The sequence below is a fragment of the Fonsecaea erecta genome (assembly GCF_001651985.1).
Source record: "Fonsecaea erecta strain CBS 125763 chromosome Unknown Scaff3, whole genome shotgun sequence".
Taxonomy (NCBI): Eukaryota; Fungi; Ascomycota; class Eurotiomycetes; order Chaetothyriales; family Herpotrichiellaceae; genus Fonsecaea; species Fonsecaea erecta.
In genome coordinates this window covers 3,274,063-3,292,985 of record NW_017387246.1, presented here as the reverse complement: position 1 = coordinate 3,292,985, position 18,923 = coordinate 3,274,063, and the positions used below count along the sequence as shown (strand labels likewise).

Genomic DNA, 18,923 nt, shown 5'->3' with positions numbered 1-18,923 from the left:
TAGACCAGAGTGCCTCGAGGCCCGGACACCTGCTTTATTTCCCTTCGAAATGACTATTCCTAGAGAGACGACAATGAGGGCGACCTCAGATGCGACAATCCCTTCACCGCCGTGTGGTGGGACATGATTACGAATGACCGAGATCAGAATGGGACTTGCGCGCTTGCCGTCACAAGGGCTTCATTGGCTTGCCCGTTTTCTTATTGCACAAATTGGAAGACCACAACAGCAACAACAAAACAACAACAACAACAACAACAACTCTTGACATTGTTTCCTTGACTAATTTGCTTTATCCTTTCCTTCTTGGGCGTGGTGTTGCACCCTGCGAGATACCCCCACGCATACATCCTTTTTGTCGCATTAATACTTCTCTGTGGCGTTGGGGGCAATTGGACCGAGAGGCGAGGCAGACTAGCAGTCCCAGACACTGCAGAGAGAGGGAAACCAGAAATCACCGGAAGAGACGGGAAGAGAAGGGCTCTATTCGGGCAGACTCGAACCACCATATATCGCTGGTGACTGTACTTTTTGTATATGTATCCACGAGAGACGACCCCCCCACGCTTCACACAACATTATTAGATATTGTATTCACAGAGCCATGACGGCATTTGACAGCTCGTGGTCCAGTTTGACCGTGGCAGACTCTCAATCTTTCACAGCATCGGGCTCAAGAAAGAACGTCAACATGGACTGATGCCAAAGTACTCCATAAATGCTGACCAGCCACCGTCCCAAGTCAAGGTGCAGCCACCACTTTGGGCCCTAGCCAGGACCCGAGTTACAGATTGACGGCATGACACGGTTATGAATGGTCGTCGACTGACGTGAAGAGTGCAGTTCGCTGCCTGGCAAGTCGATGGCTGACGCTAAACAGCAGACTAGATATGGATTCCAAGGGCGAAGTTGCAATGTGAAGGAGCTTTCGTGGCCAATCGCGACACTTGATGGACGATTCTGATGCAGCATTGGACAACAACGGTAAAACACCTGTCCCGAGCAAGGCAATTGGTCAGGACGTTGACGATTCTTGCGAAAGCTCACCTGCTCTAGCGTGGCCTGCGAAACATCCACCTGTAGCTCAAGCTCTGGGTCAGTGGGAAGATCCATCGAGTGTCTTGCTGACGGGGGATTAGATCTAACCCACGACTGCAGGCTGACCAGTCGACTCGCCAGGTTTCCGTGACGCCCACCGCCTCACCTCCCACCCCAGCGTGGCTAGAGCAGCCGATCCCTTTGCGAGGACCTCGTACATGGCCATTCCTCCACCAGCACAACAGCCGCCATCATCATCATCATCATCACCATCATCATTGTCCCCCCTCCTCCTTCTCATCAGGCGAAGTTGATGAGCTCTGAGCCGAGGCTGTTCTCGTGATACTGTATGTATACGTAAGAAGAGAGAGGGAAGCAAAGCACGTCCCAGAGTATTAGCCGCCGTCTCTTCCTATCCACACCTTCCGGGGAGTTTCGACCGTTTCTAGCGATGGCTGGCTGGAGCGCTGAGTCCCCACGACCACGAGGCTAGCTCGTCGCTCGGAGATCAATGCACGAAAGATCGGGATACCCGAGCAAATAGTCTTGCATCGCGCCGAAATTTGCCCTCGTCACAAGACGTAATTTTTTCTTCTTAGGAATTAATCATGTCTGGACGGAGAAATTACGAATCGGTCGACAATGAATTCAAGAGCAAATTACCCAGGCCACGTTGGCAACACCGCCAGGAACGTCCCCAAGTTGGCGCGCGAGAGCCATTCGGCTACGAGTCAAGCTTCGGGCGTCATTGGCTGCTTCACAAGTTGGGCGACAAGGCCGTTCCCCTCTTTCTGTCTCTCGATTTGGAGTCAAAAGGGCACAGGAAGCGTCGACTGGCTGGCTGGCTGGCGGGCAGGCTGGCGGAGTTGGTCAAACGGGATGTCAAGGATATATGTAAGTAGAAGGTGACTAGAGAAGATGCCCCGGCGACAAATGGCACAGGGACAATACCCAGAAGAAACCTGGAAGAGGAGAATAGCGGAGCATGTCCTCAGGACCTCGTACTGTAGGAGGTACAAGCAGATAAGCCCGACAGATCCACGCCAACCGTCCTTGTCGGGCTGCACAGCGGCCCAAACGATGCACATAAGGGACGCTACTTTTAGAGCGTGCATTGCAGGTCGAGTGCATTGCATCCCGCACCCTGCATTGTGTTGGCGCCAGCAGGGATCAGGGGTTGAGGGGGCGTTCCCCGAGTAGTTGCTCACACGTGGGATAGGAACTTCTCCACCACAAAGGTTCCCATCCCATCCCTTCCCACCAACAGAGCCTGTAACCGACCTTTTGCTGCAAAGCTGGCTCTGGGGCTAACTAACCTGTGTTGATGTCACTTGGGCCCAGGAGAAGACAGAGAGGGAGGGAGGCATTGGCCCTTGGACGTTTTGAGAGCGGAGAGAACGCCATGGCATGGTACTGCTGGTCCCCCACAAATCATGAATGATGATCATCGCCGAGGACATGACCCGTTCGACTGTCAACGGTTTGCAAGTCCTTCCTTCCTCAGGGGAGAGAGACCATCAGGAAGGAGGAGATCGTGATGCGCGTGATGCCGGCGACTGACTGACTTCCGGAGCTTTTCTCCAAACACCTCCTCCTCCTCCCTTTCCTCCCTCTCGACAATGTTGGGCCGTTCGTTGCCTGCAGGTCTAACCCAGGGAATAGCGCCGCTGTTAGTTGCCGATTGCGTGCTTCTGAAACGCGGTCTCACCTCGCTTCGACCTAACAACGGGTTTCCTCAACTGGGCAAGTAAGTGATACCCAACGTCACCTGTCAGCCGTTGGTGTGAACCTACTGTATGTACGGAGTACTCCCCCCTCCCCTCCCCAGGGCTACGACACAGATCACCTGCAAGGGCAGGTTCCTCGATTCCCGCATCAACACGTGGCGTGCAGGAGAGCGGACTGGGTGCGCAAAAGCGGTTTAAGCCGTCCCATTCCCTCCGGGAACCATTCCTTTTAGGCTGGGGTGACATCTTCACACTCACCGTGCATTAGGGCAGCCACGGGCTCCCCTTCATCGTTCATTCATCCGTCCATCTAGCAAGCAAGCAAGCAAGCACAAACCCAGCAACCACCTACCTAGGTATGTATGTACCTACCTCTCTTCCCTGCAGCACGCTCGATCGAACTTGCAAGACAACGCTAACCGGGCGGGCGGGCGGACGTTCCCCCAACCTCCCAAATACTATAATATGGACCTCGTCTGGAGGGATCCCACAAATATCAAGGGACAGGTGACAAACAAGAAACGACAGAACCGGTCGCTGTAGTTGCTGCTGCTCTCATTGGCATGTTGTGAGGCGGAAATGCGCGCACGCCATCCGCTCCGTGTACTGCGGGTTTGATTGGGTGCCAACTAAATGTCCGACCGAGTCCTGCCTGACCGTGACCCAGACCAGACCAGATGGACAGACAGACAGACACAAGGGGCGTCATTGCTTTCTCAGACTGGACTACCTAGACTACTGTATGAACAAGGGATGCATGCAAGTACTCTGTCCGTATGCGGTACGAGGTAGGTAAGTAGGTAGGTATTCGTGTAGTTCGTAATGAGTGTAGAGTCGAAACGTACCCCCCCGGGGAGTCCGCTGGAGGGGGACTTTTGGATGTCCGTTGCGTGTGTGTGTGTCGGTGCACCATTAATTACCTACAGAATGAGTGTTCCTAAGAATACCGGTCACACCTGTCACAGCAGCTACTACTGCCACCACGGCTACTGCTGCCGGATGATGATGTCAGAGCGGGCACATGTGTTGGTGGGAAGAGCTGAGCCTGGTGAGCCCTTCCTGGCTGACCAACATATGGATAGATAATAATAGGGACTTTTGACATAAGTCAAGTTTTTGTTGTTGTTGTTGTTATTGATAGGTTGGTACTCGATTTTGAAAGGGATAGGGCACATATGTATATGTATGTATGCATGTATGTATGTATGCATGTATGTATGTATGTATGTAGTAGAGACGGTGAACAGTTACATACACTCAGTGAGACTGTGTAGTCCAGCCAGCCATCTATCATTCTATCCATCCATCTATCTACCTTGACTTGCCCTTGGTGAGGTTTGAGTTTTAGTTCGAATGCCCCATGCCGGCTGCGTGTGGACATAGGAAGTTCTCTCAGTACATACAGTAATATGGCCTGAGTTCACTTCCCCCTCACTTAATACTAACTTGACCATTAAACTAGTCAGGCAAGTGACGCGGGCGGGTCCTTGGCGCGATCTTCCCGTTCATTGACGCGCCCTCGACGCGTTTTACCCACCAAACTCACTCACTCACTCACCCACTCACTCAGTCAATTTCATTCGATCGATCAGTAAATCAATCGATCTCGTTGGGCTCGATCTTCCCCAATCTGTTCTGAGAAAACAGTCTCTCTTGTTTTCTTGTAAAAGCGGACCTACCCAATTAATCTCCTTCTTCCCTTTTTGTCTGTGGGCATCTTTGTGACCTCGGCTTAAATACTTTTTCAGTTCTGTGTCACTCACACACACGGGGTCCATTTTTTTTTTCTCTCTCTCCCCCCTCTCTTTCCAGACATTCCATTTTAGTGAGAAAAATCTGACATCATGCCACCCCGAAAGCGCAAAGCTTCAACCAATTCCGCCATCGCCGCGCCGGCCAAGAAAGTCCGCATCGGCGGCACCTCTGACATCGTTGACCAGCCCGCTGGCCGGCCCAAGAGGACCACCGTCGGCGAACCCCAATACAAACTCACCCGACCCAGATCATCGGGCGGTGGCGCGGTGCAGAATGCGGTCTCGGCCAATGACGCAGAAAGTGAGGCCGAGCCACCGAAGAAGAAGCGTGGAAGACCCCCCAAGGCTGCGGCTGCCCCCAAGCCGGTGGTGAAGATTGGGAAGAACTATGCATGTGAGTCGAAGCTTTCATCCCCAAATGGGCCGTATTGACCTGATTGACAGCCATAATTCCGCCCAAACCCTCCGCGGAAGCGCCTGCAAAGCGCGGCAGGAAGCCAAAAGTCCCACTCAAGACCAAGGGTGTCTCATCGGCATCCGAGTCTGGAGATGCTCTGCTGCCAGACGGACACGCCGCTGCCGCGACCAACGGAAATGCAAACAAATCTGCAGAGATGGCTGGTCTTGACCATGACATACAATACTGGCTGATGAAAGCTGAACCAGAGTCTCGCATCCACAAGGGCCGCGACGTCAAATTTTCCATCGACGATCTGGCTGCAAAGGCGGAACCTGAGGGGTGGGATGGTGAGTGTCGATGTCTATTGTGGTGGCACGAAAATCTCTCTAACAAATGCACAGGTGTCCGCAACCCAGTGGCCCGCAACAACATGCGAGCGATGCGCAAGGGCGACCTGGCATTCTTCTACCATTCTAACTGCGCCATCCCTGGCATTGCGGGTGTCATGCGTGTCGTCGGCGAACATAGCGTTGACGAGTCGGCGTTTGACCCAGCCCATCCCTACTTTGATCCCAAGTCCGACCGCGCAAAGCCCAAGTGGGAACTGGTCCATGTTGAATTCGTCAAGAAGTTTGAGAACCTCATCACACTCAAGGAGCTGAAGTCTTTTGCAAAATCTGGTGGGGCTTTGGAGAACATGCAAACGCTCAAGCAGAGTCGTCTCAGCGTCTCGGCCGTCACACCGCAGGAGTGGAGATTCATCCTGGATCTGGCTGGAGAGTCTATTTCCTTGGGACATGGAGATACTATGGGCGGCTCCGAATCGGAAGTTGACGGCGAAGGCGAAGAGACTGCAGCTACCGGCAACGGAGACGCGCCTAGTGGAATGTCTAAAGGAGCTTCAGGCGCTATCAAAGAGGAGGTGTCAGTGAAGCAGGAGGCCCTGAGCAAAAGTGACTCGGACATGGTCAGCAGTGCTGGAGAGGAATGAAGGCAAGACCTGACGGACGTACGGTCCTCGACGGCGACGTGTCATGACGGTCCCGAGGATGGCAATAAAAAGAGTGCACAGATTGGTGAAATAGGGCAAGGTTGACCAGAGGCGCCCACGGTCCGGCATTTGTGAGCAGAGCAGATGGAAGCTGGTTGTGGGTTTCTGGGCGGTGACAGCCTTTGCACAATGATGTAGGGGGTGATGCAAAAGATGAGACCACCAAGAGTGGTAGGGCTGAGATGTGGAAAGTTCTCAAACCTCGACACCGTGCCGTGTGTGGGAGCTCGTATCGACTCCGCGTGTCTTGCATCGATTTCCGAAACGAGCAAGCTGCATTCGCTGCCGTCCCCTTTCGGGCGCTTGTGGAGGCGTCAGGCTGCTGGGAATAAATCGGCCAAGCTTGAAGTCCTATGCGGCTCGAGAGGTTCCTGCAGGCCTTTGACCCGATCTCGTTGGATTTCTTCCCACTCGTGTTTTCTGTTCTTGCCAGCTTTGACAGATCTCCTCCCGGCATGAGAAGGTGAGTTGTCGCAGGGGGCAAGGATGAGCACAAGTGTCGCTCTTCTCTGTCCTTGTCTCGGGCCCAGCCGTCCACGTGGGTTTTGATTTGCATGCTAAGAACCAACGCTCTGGTTCCCTTCCGCTCTTGCAGCTTGCATGAACCCTAGCAAGCCACCAAGCTTCCTCCACAGTCTCTCGGCCCTTGATCCTGGACAGTGGCGAGGGGACCTCGGTAAAAGGATCGGTGGGTGGACGAGGCTGAAGTTCCTGATCAAGAGGGGGGGCACGCATGCATGTGCAGGGCACAGGCGTAACGGGGGAACAGAAAAGTGGCACAGGTAAGGTGTGGCAGATGCCCAGAGGCCCAGATGCCTAAATGCCTAGATGCAAGCACCCCTAGAAGGGTAGGCATAGCCGGAGAAGCCCTTATCGACAGCTGCCCCTCAGTTGGTAGGCTCTGGGCTACCTTCCCCTCTTTTTGTTGGTCCTTATCGGAGCTCAGCGACTTGCTGGCTGTTTTCCCGTTACTACAACAATACCACACGCTGATCGCCGTGGGGTTAGACAGCTCCAAACAGGCAATCAAGTCCCGAGAAAAAACCCGGGCTCCCTGGGTTCTCAGAGCTTTCGCTGAGTGGGTGTTTGGATTGGTCTGTCTATCTGGTGAACCTGCTTTCGACGCGGGTCCGTGTCTGTCTTGTTTGAGTAGATATAACGAAATCTCTGGTTCTCTTTTCTTCTCCCGGGACCTGCCCTTTTTACATGTACAACAAATCTTCGTTGGCATTCCTGCTTCTGACTTCGAGGTCTTGCTTTTTTCTTCGCTCTCTGTCCCGGAACTGTTCTCCTCGGAACGGGCATCTTGATTTGCGACTGTTTACCACGAGCCGCCTGACATTGTCCAAGATGGCAGATCTGAAGGTCGAGCTGACAGCTCCCAATGGGCGCAAAATCACCCTGCCCACGGGTCTCTTCATCAACAACGAATTCGTCAAGTCGAGTTCCGGCGAGAAGATCACTAGCATCAACCCTTCGTGAGTAGACTCTGCGGATCTATCTGGATGGGCATTCGAGCTGACTGTTCTACTTGTTTAGGGATGAGAAGGAGATCTGCTCCGTCGAGGCAGCGTCTGCGGATGACATCGACAAGGCCGTCAAAGCCGCTCGAGCCGCCTTCAATGACCCTTCGTGGCGCGATCTCCCCGCTACCGACCGCGGTGCCCTGATGTACAAGTTTGCAGACGTCCTCGAAGAACACAAGGAGACACTTGCCACGCTCGAGACATGGGACAACGGAAAGCCATACAGCGTGGCGTTGAATGAGGACTTGGGCGAGGTCGTAGGCACCATTCGATACTACGCTGGGTGGGCAGACAAGATTCATGGCGAGACAATCCCCACCAACCCTCAAAAGTTTGCCTACACCCTCAAGCAGCCCATTGGCGTTTGCGGCCAGATTATCCCTTGGAACTACCCCCTAGCCATGGCGGCATGGAAACTGGGTCCCGCTCTCGCATGCGGCAACACCATTGTTCTCAAGCCTGCAGAACAGACTCCTCTTTCCATCCTATACCTGGCAAGTCTCATCCCGGGCATCTTCCCTCCCGGTGTTATCAACATCGTGAATGGCTTCGGCAGAGAAGCCGGCCACGCCCTCGCCTCCCACCTGGACGTGGACAAGATTGCCTTCACTGGCAGCACAGTCACGGGTAAACAAATCATGAAGACCGCCAGCGTCAACATGAAGAACATTACCTTGGAAACCGGCGGCAAGTCACCCCTTCTTGTCTTCGACGACGCCGACCTTGAGCAAGCTGCCAAATGGGCCCACATTGGAATCATGTCCAACATGGGTCAGATCTGTACTGCCACCTCGCGCGTGCTGGTCCAGGAAGGCATCTACGACAAATTCGTGGAGCAATTCAAGGAGGTGGTGAAGACCACGTCGAAGGTCGGCGATCCATTCGCCGACGATACATTCCAAGGTCCTCAAGTCACCAAGGCTCAATACGAGAAAGTCCTGAGTTACATCGAGAGTGGCAAGTCGGAGGGTGCGACCCTGGCATCTGGCGGTGTACCGCACAAAAATGTCGGTGGCGGAAAGGGCTTCTTCATTGAACCCACCATCTTCACAGGCGTCAAGGACGACATGAAAATCTACCGTGAAGAGATCTTCGGCCCCTTCGTGGTGATTGCATCGTTCAAGACGGAGGAAGACGCGGTCCGCATGGCCAACGATACAACCTACGGTCTGGGCAGTGCATTGTTCACGAGCAATATCGAGCGCGCACACCGTGTGGCCGCCAGGATCGAGGCTGGCATGGTCTGGATTAACTCGTCCAACGATTCGGACTTCAGAGTGCCATTTGGCGGCGTCAAGCAGAGCGGCATCGGGCGAGAGCTGGGCGAGGCTGGATTGGCGGCATATAGCCAAACGAAGGCGGTACATGTCAACCTGGGGCTGAAGTTATAAGAGGATAGAGAGGAAAGAGGTGGTATTGGGATTTGACCACAATGAAGTGGGAGCTTGCCATATGAAGCAAGAATATCTTTGAAAAGTTTGTGGAGGTGCACTGGCATAGTATCTCTAAGTCCAAGGACACGAGATCGAGATTGCATAAGTTGAAGTCTGATTCTGCAGGGTCGTGGGCAGACATACAAAGAGAGAAGTTGACGAAGTTGTTGAATGCACATTGATTCACTACAATCTCGTCATGCCCCCTTTCTTTGCTTGATCGGTATTCGAGTGTGGACCCCTTGAATGAATTCTGCTCGATAGACAGCCATATCCTCATCATTCAGCTAGGTATTGACGAGAAGTCTCTCGCGTCCCAAAGTGACAGGAGGAACGGGGTCACGTGATATCAAATTACCGCCAAGCATCAAGCCGCCTGCGCTGTTGACGAGGGATTCTTTTGGGCTCATTATCACCCATCCCTTCGCCTCATTCGCAACTCCAAAACTCCCTCATCCTCTTCTCAAAGATCGCTGTCGCCGACAGCTGTCTAATCCTTTGTATCCCCGAGATCGGTCTCCGCTGGACCATTGTCCCTGAAAGCTACCGGCCAACATGGCTTCTGGACAATCGTGGCTGAACCAAGATTTCGGTGGAGACGAGGAAGAATCGGACAATGACTTCAACCCTGGATTCGAGGCAGGTTCAGATGAGGAGGATGAAGGCAATCCAGAGATCAAGTCTGAGAACCCCACGAAAAGACCCAGCAACGACGACGAAGACGAGGACGATGACCGCCCTGCACCTGCCACCAACGGAAACAAGTCGTCCTCCCCGGTGCGAAAAGACAGACGACCGCCGGCCAATGAGGATGATGAAGACGAAGAACAAAATGAACAGGCGGACAATGGTGAAAATGATGAAGGCGAGGGAGAAGACCTGAACGGAGAAGACGACGACGACGACGAAGATGAAGAAGAGGACGAAGACGATGAAGATGCCGTAGCCAGTCGACCGCGAAAGCGCCGGAGGCGAGGCCTGAATCAGTTCTTCGAGGAAGAAGCTGAAGTCGACGAGGATGACGATGAACTCGAAGCCGAGGAAGACGATCTTGGGCCCGACTTCATCGAACAGAACCACCCCGACGACGACCTCCCCCCCGAAGCAGACCAAGACGATGCGAGGCACAGAGAACTCGATCGCCAACGACAGATCGAGGCGTCGATGGATCTCGAGAAGCAGGCAGCAGCTTACAAAGAGCGGTACGGGCGGAGAACAACCACGGCCTTGAGCCAGGGCTCTTTCGTGCCGCAGAACCTGCTCATGCCCGACGTCAACGACCCGAGTATCTGGGGCGTCCGATGTAAAGCGGGAAAGGAAAGAGAAATTGTCAGCCGGATTATGAAGAAATGGTTCGAGAGCAAAGGCCGGAACCAATTGAAGATCTGCTCGGTTTTTGAACGAGGCGATGGGCCCATGGCTGGGTATATCTTTGTCGAAGCCCTTAAGAAGAGCGACGTGGAAGATGCCCTGACAAATGTCCCCGACGTCTATCCGCGGTCGAAGATGAATCTCGTCCCGGTCAAAGAAATGCCTGACTTGTTGAGAACCAGAAAGGACAAGGAGCTTGAAGTCGGAGGTTACGTGCGCATCAAGCGAGGACTCTACATGGGTGACTTGGCCATGATCGAAGACGTCGAAACCAATGGTCTTGAAGTCACACTCCGACTGGTACCTAGGCTTTCCTACGGCTTGGACGAGGATCAAGGTCGACCAGCTCCCGCAGACGCAAAGCGCAAACGGCCGAATGCATTCGGACCGATCAACACTTTCCAGAATCGACCTCCACAGAGACTATTCAACGAGCTCGAAGCGAAGAAGAGACATGAACGATTTGTATCTCAGAACAGAGGGCTGACGGGGAAGAGCTTCACCTACAAGGGCGACACCTACGACAATGGGTTTTTGGTCAAGGATTTCAAGTTGCAGCACTTAATCACCGAAAATGTGAACCCCAAGTTGGAGGAGATTACGAAGCTCACCAAGACCGCCGCCGACGGCTCCGAATTGCTCGATCTCGAAACTCTGGCCCACAGCCTGCGGAACACCACTGCCGAAGGCAACTACATGCCTGGCGATGAGGTCGAGGTGTATGAGGGCGAACAGAGAGGTATCGTCGGCAAGACGGAAGCCGTCCATGGCAACATCGTCTCCATCATGGTGTCTGAGGGCGAACTCACCGGCCAACTTGTCGAGGTACCCGTCAAGGGTTTGCGAAAGCGCTTCAAGGAGGGCGACAACGTCAAGATCATTGGCGGCAGCAAATATCGCGACGAAGTGGGAATGGTCTTACGGATCAAGGATGACAAGGTCACAGTCCTCACCAACAACAGCAACGAGGAAATCACCGTCTTCAGCAAGGATCTTCGAGAAGCCGCCGACTCGGGCAGCGGCGGCGCAGGAAGCAGCAAATTCGATGTGCAAGAATTGGTTCAGATTGATCCTACCTCAGTCGGGTGCGTGATCAGAGCTGATCGAGATTCGGTTCGGATCCTCGATCAACATGGCTCGGTAATGACCAAGGTACCTTCTCAGATCCAGAAGATCGAAGGGCGGAAGGGTGCTGTTGCCACGGACAAGAATGGTTCAGAGATCCGCGTTGGCGACGTGGTGCGCGAGTCTGGTGGAGAAGGGAAATCAGGGACGATTCTGCACATCCATAGGGGATATGTTTTCTGCCACAACAAGCTCGGTATCGAGAATTCGGGCATCTGGGTCAACCGCTGTACCAATGTTATTACCACGGCCGCAAAGGGTGGCCGGATCACGGCTCCAACTACGGATTTGACCAAGATGAATCCTGCCCTTCAGATGAAGCGACCCGACATGTCTATGCCTCCTCCACAGCGACCTGGACGAGATCCTCTGCAAGGGAAACTCGTGCATATCAACAAGGGGACGTACAAAGGTCACCGTGCTCTTGTCAAAGACACTACCGCTGGCGAAGCAAGACTAGAACTTCAGACGAAGAACAAGGTCATCAACGTCAGCAAGTTCGACTTGTCGATCATTGAGTAAGTTCAACTGACTTCCCTGTTCCATTGCAGCTATGCTAACAGTTCACAGCACCAACACGCAGAACCGGACAAGATATGAAGACTGGATCAGACAGCGCGGCGGCCCATCGTCAATGAGAGCAGGACCCGGCGTACCTGGCTCCCGAGTTCCCGATGCGGGCTTCGGAGGGAGAACTCCCATGGGCGTCATGGACGGTAGCCGAACTCCAGCATGGGGCACCTCATCAAGGACTCCTGCCTGGAATGGTCCTGGGTCCGCTGGTCTCGATTCCGGCCGCACCCCGTCGTGGAAAGGACCTTCGGGCTCGCAGACGTCTTACGGCGGCGGTGGCATGACTTCGTACGGCGGTGCAGGCAATTATTCCACCAACACCGGTTCTCGCACGCCGGCGTGGAGCTCCAGCGCGAAGACCCCCTATGGTGGCGACCACGGGTTCAGCTCCTCGGGCAACTCGGGCTTTGACGCCTTTGCCGCCGGCTCCCGCACTCCGGCATACAACTCGGCCTCCTCACGGACTCCGGCCTGGGGCGGGCCTGGCAATGTCGCCGCGTCGGCTCCCACGCCCGGCGCGTCGCGTCCCTACGATGCACCTACACCTGGCATGTCCGCACCCACGCCGTCCGCCTCTGGACCTGGCCGCTACGACGACGAAGCATACACCCCGTACCTCAGTGCCCCGACGCCGGGCGCCTCGACCGGCGTGCAGGACGCCCCGACTCCAGCACCGCCGAGTTTCGCGAAGAGCGCGAATCGCGAGCCGTTGAAGAATAATCGCTTCGCCGGTTTTGACGCCCCGACTCCCGCCGCGAGTGCCCCGACCCCGTACGCCAGTGGCGCGTTCGATGCGCCGACGCCGGCAGCGGGGGGTCCCAGATACGTGGATGACGAGGACGACGAGGAGTGATGGATTTCTATTTTGCGAAGTCGGTGTGCTGGTGTACCGGTGTGCCGTCGCGACCGGACTGGACTGGACTGGTCGTGAAATGGGGGACAAGTGCAGAGCAGCTTGGGAGACTTTTTGTACGAATACCTACGTACCTCGACACATTTTGCTGCGCGCTGGTGTCCTTGCCTTGCTTTTACTTTACGGTCTGCTCTATTATTATTATTATTATGTGTTCCAGGGGCCATAGGTAGCCGGCTGACTGACTGCTTGCGTGGAATAAAAACCTGGGAACGATTTTGGCAAAAAAACAGGGCGAAAAAGTGGTAGGAATCTTACTATGACTTGGGGCTCTGTCTCTCTCTCTCTCTCTCTCTCTCTCTCTAGGAATTCAAGTGAAGAGGGCCTCAAAAAAAGACAGAGGAAACTTCGATACAGCTTTTCTCTCCTTGTGTTTCCGTGTCCATTTTCTCCCTCCGCTACGGGAAGCCCTGTCAGTTTTCGACGTTGCTCAAGGGATGGTGGATAGCTGTCCCCTCCGAATTGCACGGGAAGAAATGATGTTCTTGATTACCTTGGATTTTGCCCAGCATGACTCCGTTCGCGAGAGTGGTCGAACCGCCACCAACATTTTCATTACTGTACATTTCGCATCGCTTCGGAAGCGAAGTTGCAGGGTTGCAGATATCCCAAGGGCTGGTCTTGATATACCATGTTGATCTTGGTCGTTTGGAAATCAAGTCCATGATACAAGTTACATAGATACGAGAAGATACGTACCTAACCCATCATCGGCCGGGGGAACAGAATGGGTAGAGGCGAGGCGAGGCGAGGCGAGGCGAGATCAAAGGTAACCAGTCAAGCAAGGTAACGAAAGTAGGCGGTGCCGTGTGCGGTTGACGCGCATGCTGTTCGTCCGGCGCTTGGCCCGTTTTGCAGACACATCACACTGGGATTTTGATTGAGGTTCACTGGTAGACTAAGATATAAATAGTGATGGTGATGGTGTTGCAAGGGTTCCGCGCCGTTGGGACGTTGTCGCTTCGCTTCGCCTCGCGTCGTCCTTGCATTAATAAACGGGTTGATGGCTTCTGTCCCCACTTGCGCCTCTTGGAAAGTTGGCAGTAGTGCAATCCATTTGGATCCCTGTCATCAACATTGTGTCCCTGAACGCATGGGCGATCATGATCCCGGTTCGATGGCGTGTCTGGCGGCCGTGGCGTAGACATGGAAGCTTTTCAGAAGCATTGGAAGGTCGTAAGCGAAATAGCCCATTTTCGATAGACTCCGTGCTTCATGCATGAGCACCGATGGGGAAATACGTCCGTGTTCCGTTGGTGGAGTTCCCAGGGGTTGATGAACACAGCCATATTGTGGGGGTCGACCCGGAAATTGCTGTTGTCAGACGGGCTCTTGCTTGGTGCTTCCGGGCGGATGAGGCGGAAGTCAGACCAAAGGCAAGACGGTGCGGAGCAAGACAAAGGAGCTCCCGTGTGGTGTGATTGCTCTCATTCGCTTTGCGGCCCTTCTCCAATGGGGGTGATGATTAATGTATGTACTCGGTATTGCTCGACAGCCGGGAGTTTGCTGCCATGAGAGTCGTTTCGGGACCGAAGCTTGACAGTGTTGTTGAACAGCTGAACCCCTGATTTTCCTACGTTCGAGATTCTTCGAATTTGCTTGGAGAGCTAATTGAGCGAAATGGCGAAGCTTGCGGAAGGGGATTCAGGATCCATTGGCTCCGTCCAGAAGACACCACCACGATCCTCCCACCCCATCCAGATCATCGTGACAGGTGGTCTTGGATTTGTGGGTTCTGCCATTGTCCGATCCTTGCAAGAATTCCACCCAGAATGGCACGTCTGGATTCTCGACAGGGCTGAAAATCCACGGCAAACAAACCATCACACGCAAGATGATGAGCTGGACTTACTCAGGGGATGCAAATATGACTATGTCCAGGCCGACATCACAGATCAGACCAGTGTCATGGATGCACTTACTATGATCGATGCCGATGCCGTCATCCACACAGCAGGTATCGTGCCATCGTTGAGCGAGAGGTAGGTCCGTCTCGCTGCAGGCGCCGAGTCTCGTTTCCTCATCCCGAGGGGGGTTTGCGTGTGTGTGCGTGCGCGCATCGTACCTCCATCAGCCTCGATACATTCTCGCTTTGTAATGATGCACAGTGGCTCATTCAATTTGCTCTGGCAGGTATGCGCGACGCCTAGAAGGCTATGTCAAAGCTGTCAACGTGCAAGGGACACGGCACATGGTCGAAGCGGCCAGAAAAACCCAATGCAAAGCATTTGTGTACACGAGTAGTTGCTGCGTCGTGATAGACGACATGAGCCAGTCCTATGCCAACATTGACGAAAGATGGCCGATCTCGCCCAAGTCGTCGATCTACGGTGAGAGTAAAGCCGAAGCCGAGCAGGTTGTGATTGCAGCAAACGACCAGTCAATGTCCACATGCGTACTGAGACCATCGGTGCTCTTTGGTGAAGGAGATAACCAGCTGATACCCCCTATCCACGCCTGCATCGCAAAGGGAGAAACGCGCTGGGTAATTGGGAGTGGCAAGAACCTTTGGGACACGACTTACGTTGGCAATGTGGCTGATGCGCACGTTCTCGCGGTCGAAAACCTTTTGGATTTCCAATCAGCGGAACCAATGCGTGGTCGTAACGGCCGAACCAAAGCGGAAAGCGCTGCTGGCGAGACGTTCTTCATACAAAACAACGAACCAATCTCTTTCCGTGACTTCAGCCTTGCTGTTTGGAAAGAGTTTGGGCATTACCCCCCAGCCTGGGAAATTCACATTCCAGAAGGACTGGGATGGGTCCTAGGATTGATCGCGGAAGTCTTTACGCGAGTCTCGGGCACTCCAACGACCCTCTCGCGTGGAAGCGTAATGGACGCCTGCGCCATGCGATATGCCAGCGGTGATAAGGCCAGGAGGATCCTCGGCTATCAGCCTCGAGTAGGTCTTGAGGCGGGAATTAGGACAAGCTGTGAGGTGAGTGCTGCGGCTTCCTCCCTTGTTGTGGCTGCGGGTTGCAAATTCGGTAGATGGCTTTTGGGCCGGTACTAACTGATGTCAATTGCGGATCAGCACTATGCTAAACGACTGACGAGAGGACGCCAATGAATGAGACGATGCTCCCCTTCTGTGCTAAATGATGATACGCAGTACGTACGAGGAACCCACTGCATGGGTCAATGTGGAATGCTTCGGTTGATGCTACTCTGCCAAAAGTGCCCGGGCCTGGTCTTGCAATACTCGTAGACAAAGGCTTTGCCATATGAGAAGATTAAATCAGCACTATGTAATCGGGGATCGGTGCTTGGAGGGTGCGCGATTTTTGATGGCGTTGGGCAGAGTTCGCCATAGCGTGGTCGTAGTGTATCGGCAGAAGGGAGAAGGGTTCTTTGAGGTTCGTTCTTTGCCCAGCAGTGCTGACCCGAGTTGGGATCTAGACCTGGAAAGCTGCCGGGTACCTGCTTGGGGATCCTGGAAATAATGCAGCAGGTGCAAGCATTAGTGAGGGGGCCAAAATGATGCACAGAGGGGGGGGGTGCTATCGGGTACCTGGCCGTTGAACACACATGCACGAGCCGGAGCCACGATGGTGCCGCAGGCTAGGGAAGGTAGTAGGTTTCCCCATCATGACAAGGAGGGATCGAGCACGGGATGCCATCAGCTGGGCAATGGGCATTGAGATTGCAGTTGAAGCTGGAACTTACTTGTGTGCTGGAGATTTCCAGTGCTGTGGTTCTCCGTCCTCGGTAGGCCTGTGGCTGATGGCAGGGTGGTTAGACAGAAGAAGGAAATGAGCTGGTGGTGCCATGGTGGTGCTATTAGGGTAGCCTTGTAAGTTCGTCGTCTCATGTTTGTCGGCATTTGGAGACAGTGACGTCGCCATGGGCTTGGCAGGCCCAGCAGCCAATGACGTTTGCTGACAGGGGGTAGTCCATGACGGGAAGGCGCCATGCAGGTATAGCGAGGCTCCATCCCTTCTACCGTCTTCCTCAGTCCCTTCCTCCTTCTCCTCCTCCTCCTCCTCCTCATACAACACCCCCCCCCGCCGGAACCTCAAGCTCAAGCTTCCCCCTTTCTAACTATTCCATTCTATCCACTTTCCGCTGGCTCCCTCATCGTCTTGATCGCCTAATCAAGTCTTCTTGACCCCATCTGGATGCCATCTGGGTGCCATCTCTCCAATTACTCCAACTCCATTTCAACGTTGGCTCGCCCAGTACGTACCATGTTCCCTAGGTCAGTTCGTCCCGCTACCTCCACCACCTTCCCGCTTCCACGGAACCCATGATCCTGGACTTGTTGTTTGGTCCACCATGCCTGTGGCGCCGAACTTCGTTATTCGGTCTCAACTCTGACGCTGCTCCGAGAGCTGGATCCCCCTTCCGCCGTAGGAGCCTCGGGAAACTGGAATTCTGACGGTCGGGTCTCCTGCTATGATCACCGAAATAGGTGAGCACCCCAACTACCGGTCATTCTGACCTTCTCATCGTCTCGTCGACTATTGCTGAGTCGGTCCCGGTCCCACGGGGTAGCGTGCTCACCTCAATGACCTGATCTGTTCCTCCGTCCCTGTAAGGGCCAAGTTTCCCCCCTGGTCCGGGACAAGGGCAGCCTTTTTTCCCAGCAGGGGTCGTCTCTCTCACAATAGAATTTCGCAGCCCTGCTTCGAGAAAATTCTGCCGCCTCACCGAGGCCAGTGCAGATCATCTCCGTGATCGGCGCCAGGGCAAGCTATTGAGCTCGGGCAGCAATAATGTAATGGGTTATCTCCAGTGCTGTCTTGCACCGTTCGCCTACGCGTACGATCAGCGAGACCCTCGCACTTGCTTCGTACATGACCCTAAGGCACATATGTTGTAATGGGCTAACCCTTTTCTTGCTTGTTACACACTCTCCCCTGTTCCCGGTTTGCTGGTGTGCCATTTCTCCTCCAACCACTCTATACGGCTGTGCTCTGATGGGCATGGACTCCACGAAAGCAAAGAACTGGTTTACAAGATCTTGCGACACACTGATCTCCGGATACCTTCTGAAAAGAACTTGGTGCCGTTGGCTACCCATGCGCCTCGCTAGTCCAACGCCTCGCGCTCATCACCCGTCCTGCTCCACCCAGCCGGATCCTAGGGGACGATCCACCCCTTATACTCGAAACGGCGACTCGAGGCGTCCTTGCCAAACCCTTATTCTCCATGTTAGGGCTGTGCGAAACTCGACAATTCATCGTTCCCTGCACACGAACTTAGTACGGTGGACTACCTGCACGACACCCGTCCAGCGTCTATGTACTCACCGTGTTGTCGATCATGAATCCAGGTGACTGGCAAGTGATGCACCTCCCCAGGACTCGGGAGGCACAAACTGTCCACTGAAGGCGTCTCGGGCATCAAAAACTCTATGCTCGTGCACCGCCAAAAGAAGCTAGGGATGGGAATCCTGGCCGGTCGCGCCGTTGTTCCTAAGAAGAGATTAATGGGCTTCCAGAACACCCCAGGGCCCCAACCTTCAATTACGCGGGATCCAACTTTTTTTCTGACGGCGAGCACGAATCAGTGGCCCTCACCATCGAACTGCTAAGGCAGACCTTGCTAATTTACTAGACTGGTGTGCAATGGACGAGAGCGCCTCAACGCCTCGTCCATGGCTGTCGGCCACCACCCGCCGTATCAGGGTCAGGGCACTTTTGTTTCAGCCCCTGTTCATGTGGGCCTTTTTCGTAAGACAGTAAAGGCACCCGGGGGTCGCGGGAATCAGTGGACTTCAAGCATAGTTCAATGGGCCCAAGACTGATTTGCCTTGGGCCCTCACTCTCTCTCTCTCTCCACGTGCCGTCATTGACGAAGTTCAATATCCTCATCGTTGGGTTTCCGCTTCGTTGTTCCTTTTCGCGACCCCAGGTCGGCTTCACCAAATTATGCTCCAAAACCTGAGCGAGAGCTGCCCTATACGAAGCCCCCTGGCCATAGATCATTCGACACCCCTCCTATCGTAGTGGGAGGCACGACACACTGACTTCTTTCCGGACTTTATTTGTTCTCTTGCTTCCTTCCCGC

At 54.2% G+C, this 18,923-nt stretch overlaps 4 protein-coding genes across 4 annotated transcripts; all 4 read left to right on the top strand.

Moving 5' to 3' along the window:
• Positions 1 to 4,609: 4,609 nt before the first annotated feature.
• On the top strand, positions 4,610 to 5,910 carry AYL99_04439 (hypothetical protein; the record flags this gene model as incomplete). Its single annotated transcript, XM_018835953.1, has 3 exons — positions 4,610 to 4,913; positions 4,964 to 5,266; positions 5,321 to 5,910. The coding sequence occupies 3 exons, from the start codon at positions 4,610 to 4,612 to the stop codon at positions 5,908 to 5,910; spliced, it is 1,197 nt and encodes a 398-aa protein (XP_018695603.1).
• Positions 5,911 to 7,320: 1,410 nt separating this feature from the next.
• Positions 7,321 to 8,887, top strand: AYL99_04438 (aldehyde dehydrogenase (NAD+); the record flags this gene model as incomplete). The annotated part of the gene is made up of 2 exons (XM_018835952.1): positions 7,321 to 7,448; positions 7,510 to 8,887. The coding sequence occupies 2 exons, from the start codon at positions 7,321 to 7,323 to the stop codon at positions 8,885 to 8,887; spliced, it is 1,506 nt and encodes a 501-aa protein (XP_018695602.1).
• A 597-nt stretch (positions 8,888 to 9,484) lies between these two features.
• On the top strand, positions 9,485 to 12,851 carry AYL99_04437 (hypothetical protein; the record flags this gene model as incomplete). Its single annotated transcript, XM_018835951.1, has 2 exons — positions 9,485 to 11,943; positions 11,996 to 12,851. The coding sequence occupies 2 exons, from the start codon at positions 9,485 to 9,487 to the stop codon at positions 12,849 to 12,851; spliced, it is 3,315 nt and encodes a 1,104-aa protein (XP_018695601.1).
• A 1,680-nt stretch (positions 12,852 to 14,531) lies between these two features.
• Positions 14,532 to 15,924, top strand: AYL99_04436 (hypothetical protein; the record flags this gene model as incomplete). Its single annotated transcript, XM_018835950.1, has 2 exons — positions 14,532 to 14,893; positions 15,045 to 15,924. The coding sequence occupies 2 exons, from the start codon at positions 14,532 to 14,534 to the stop codon at positions 15,922 to 15,924; spliced, it is 1,242 nt and encodes a 413-aa protein (XP_018695600.1).
• Between the last annotated feature and the right edge of the window lie 2,999 nt (positions 15,925 to 18,923).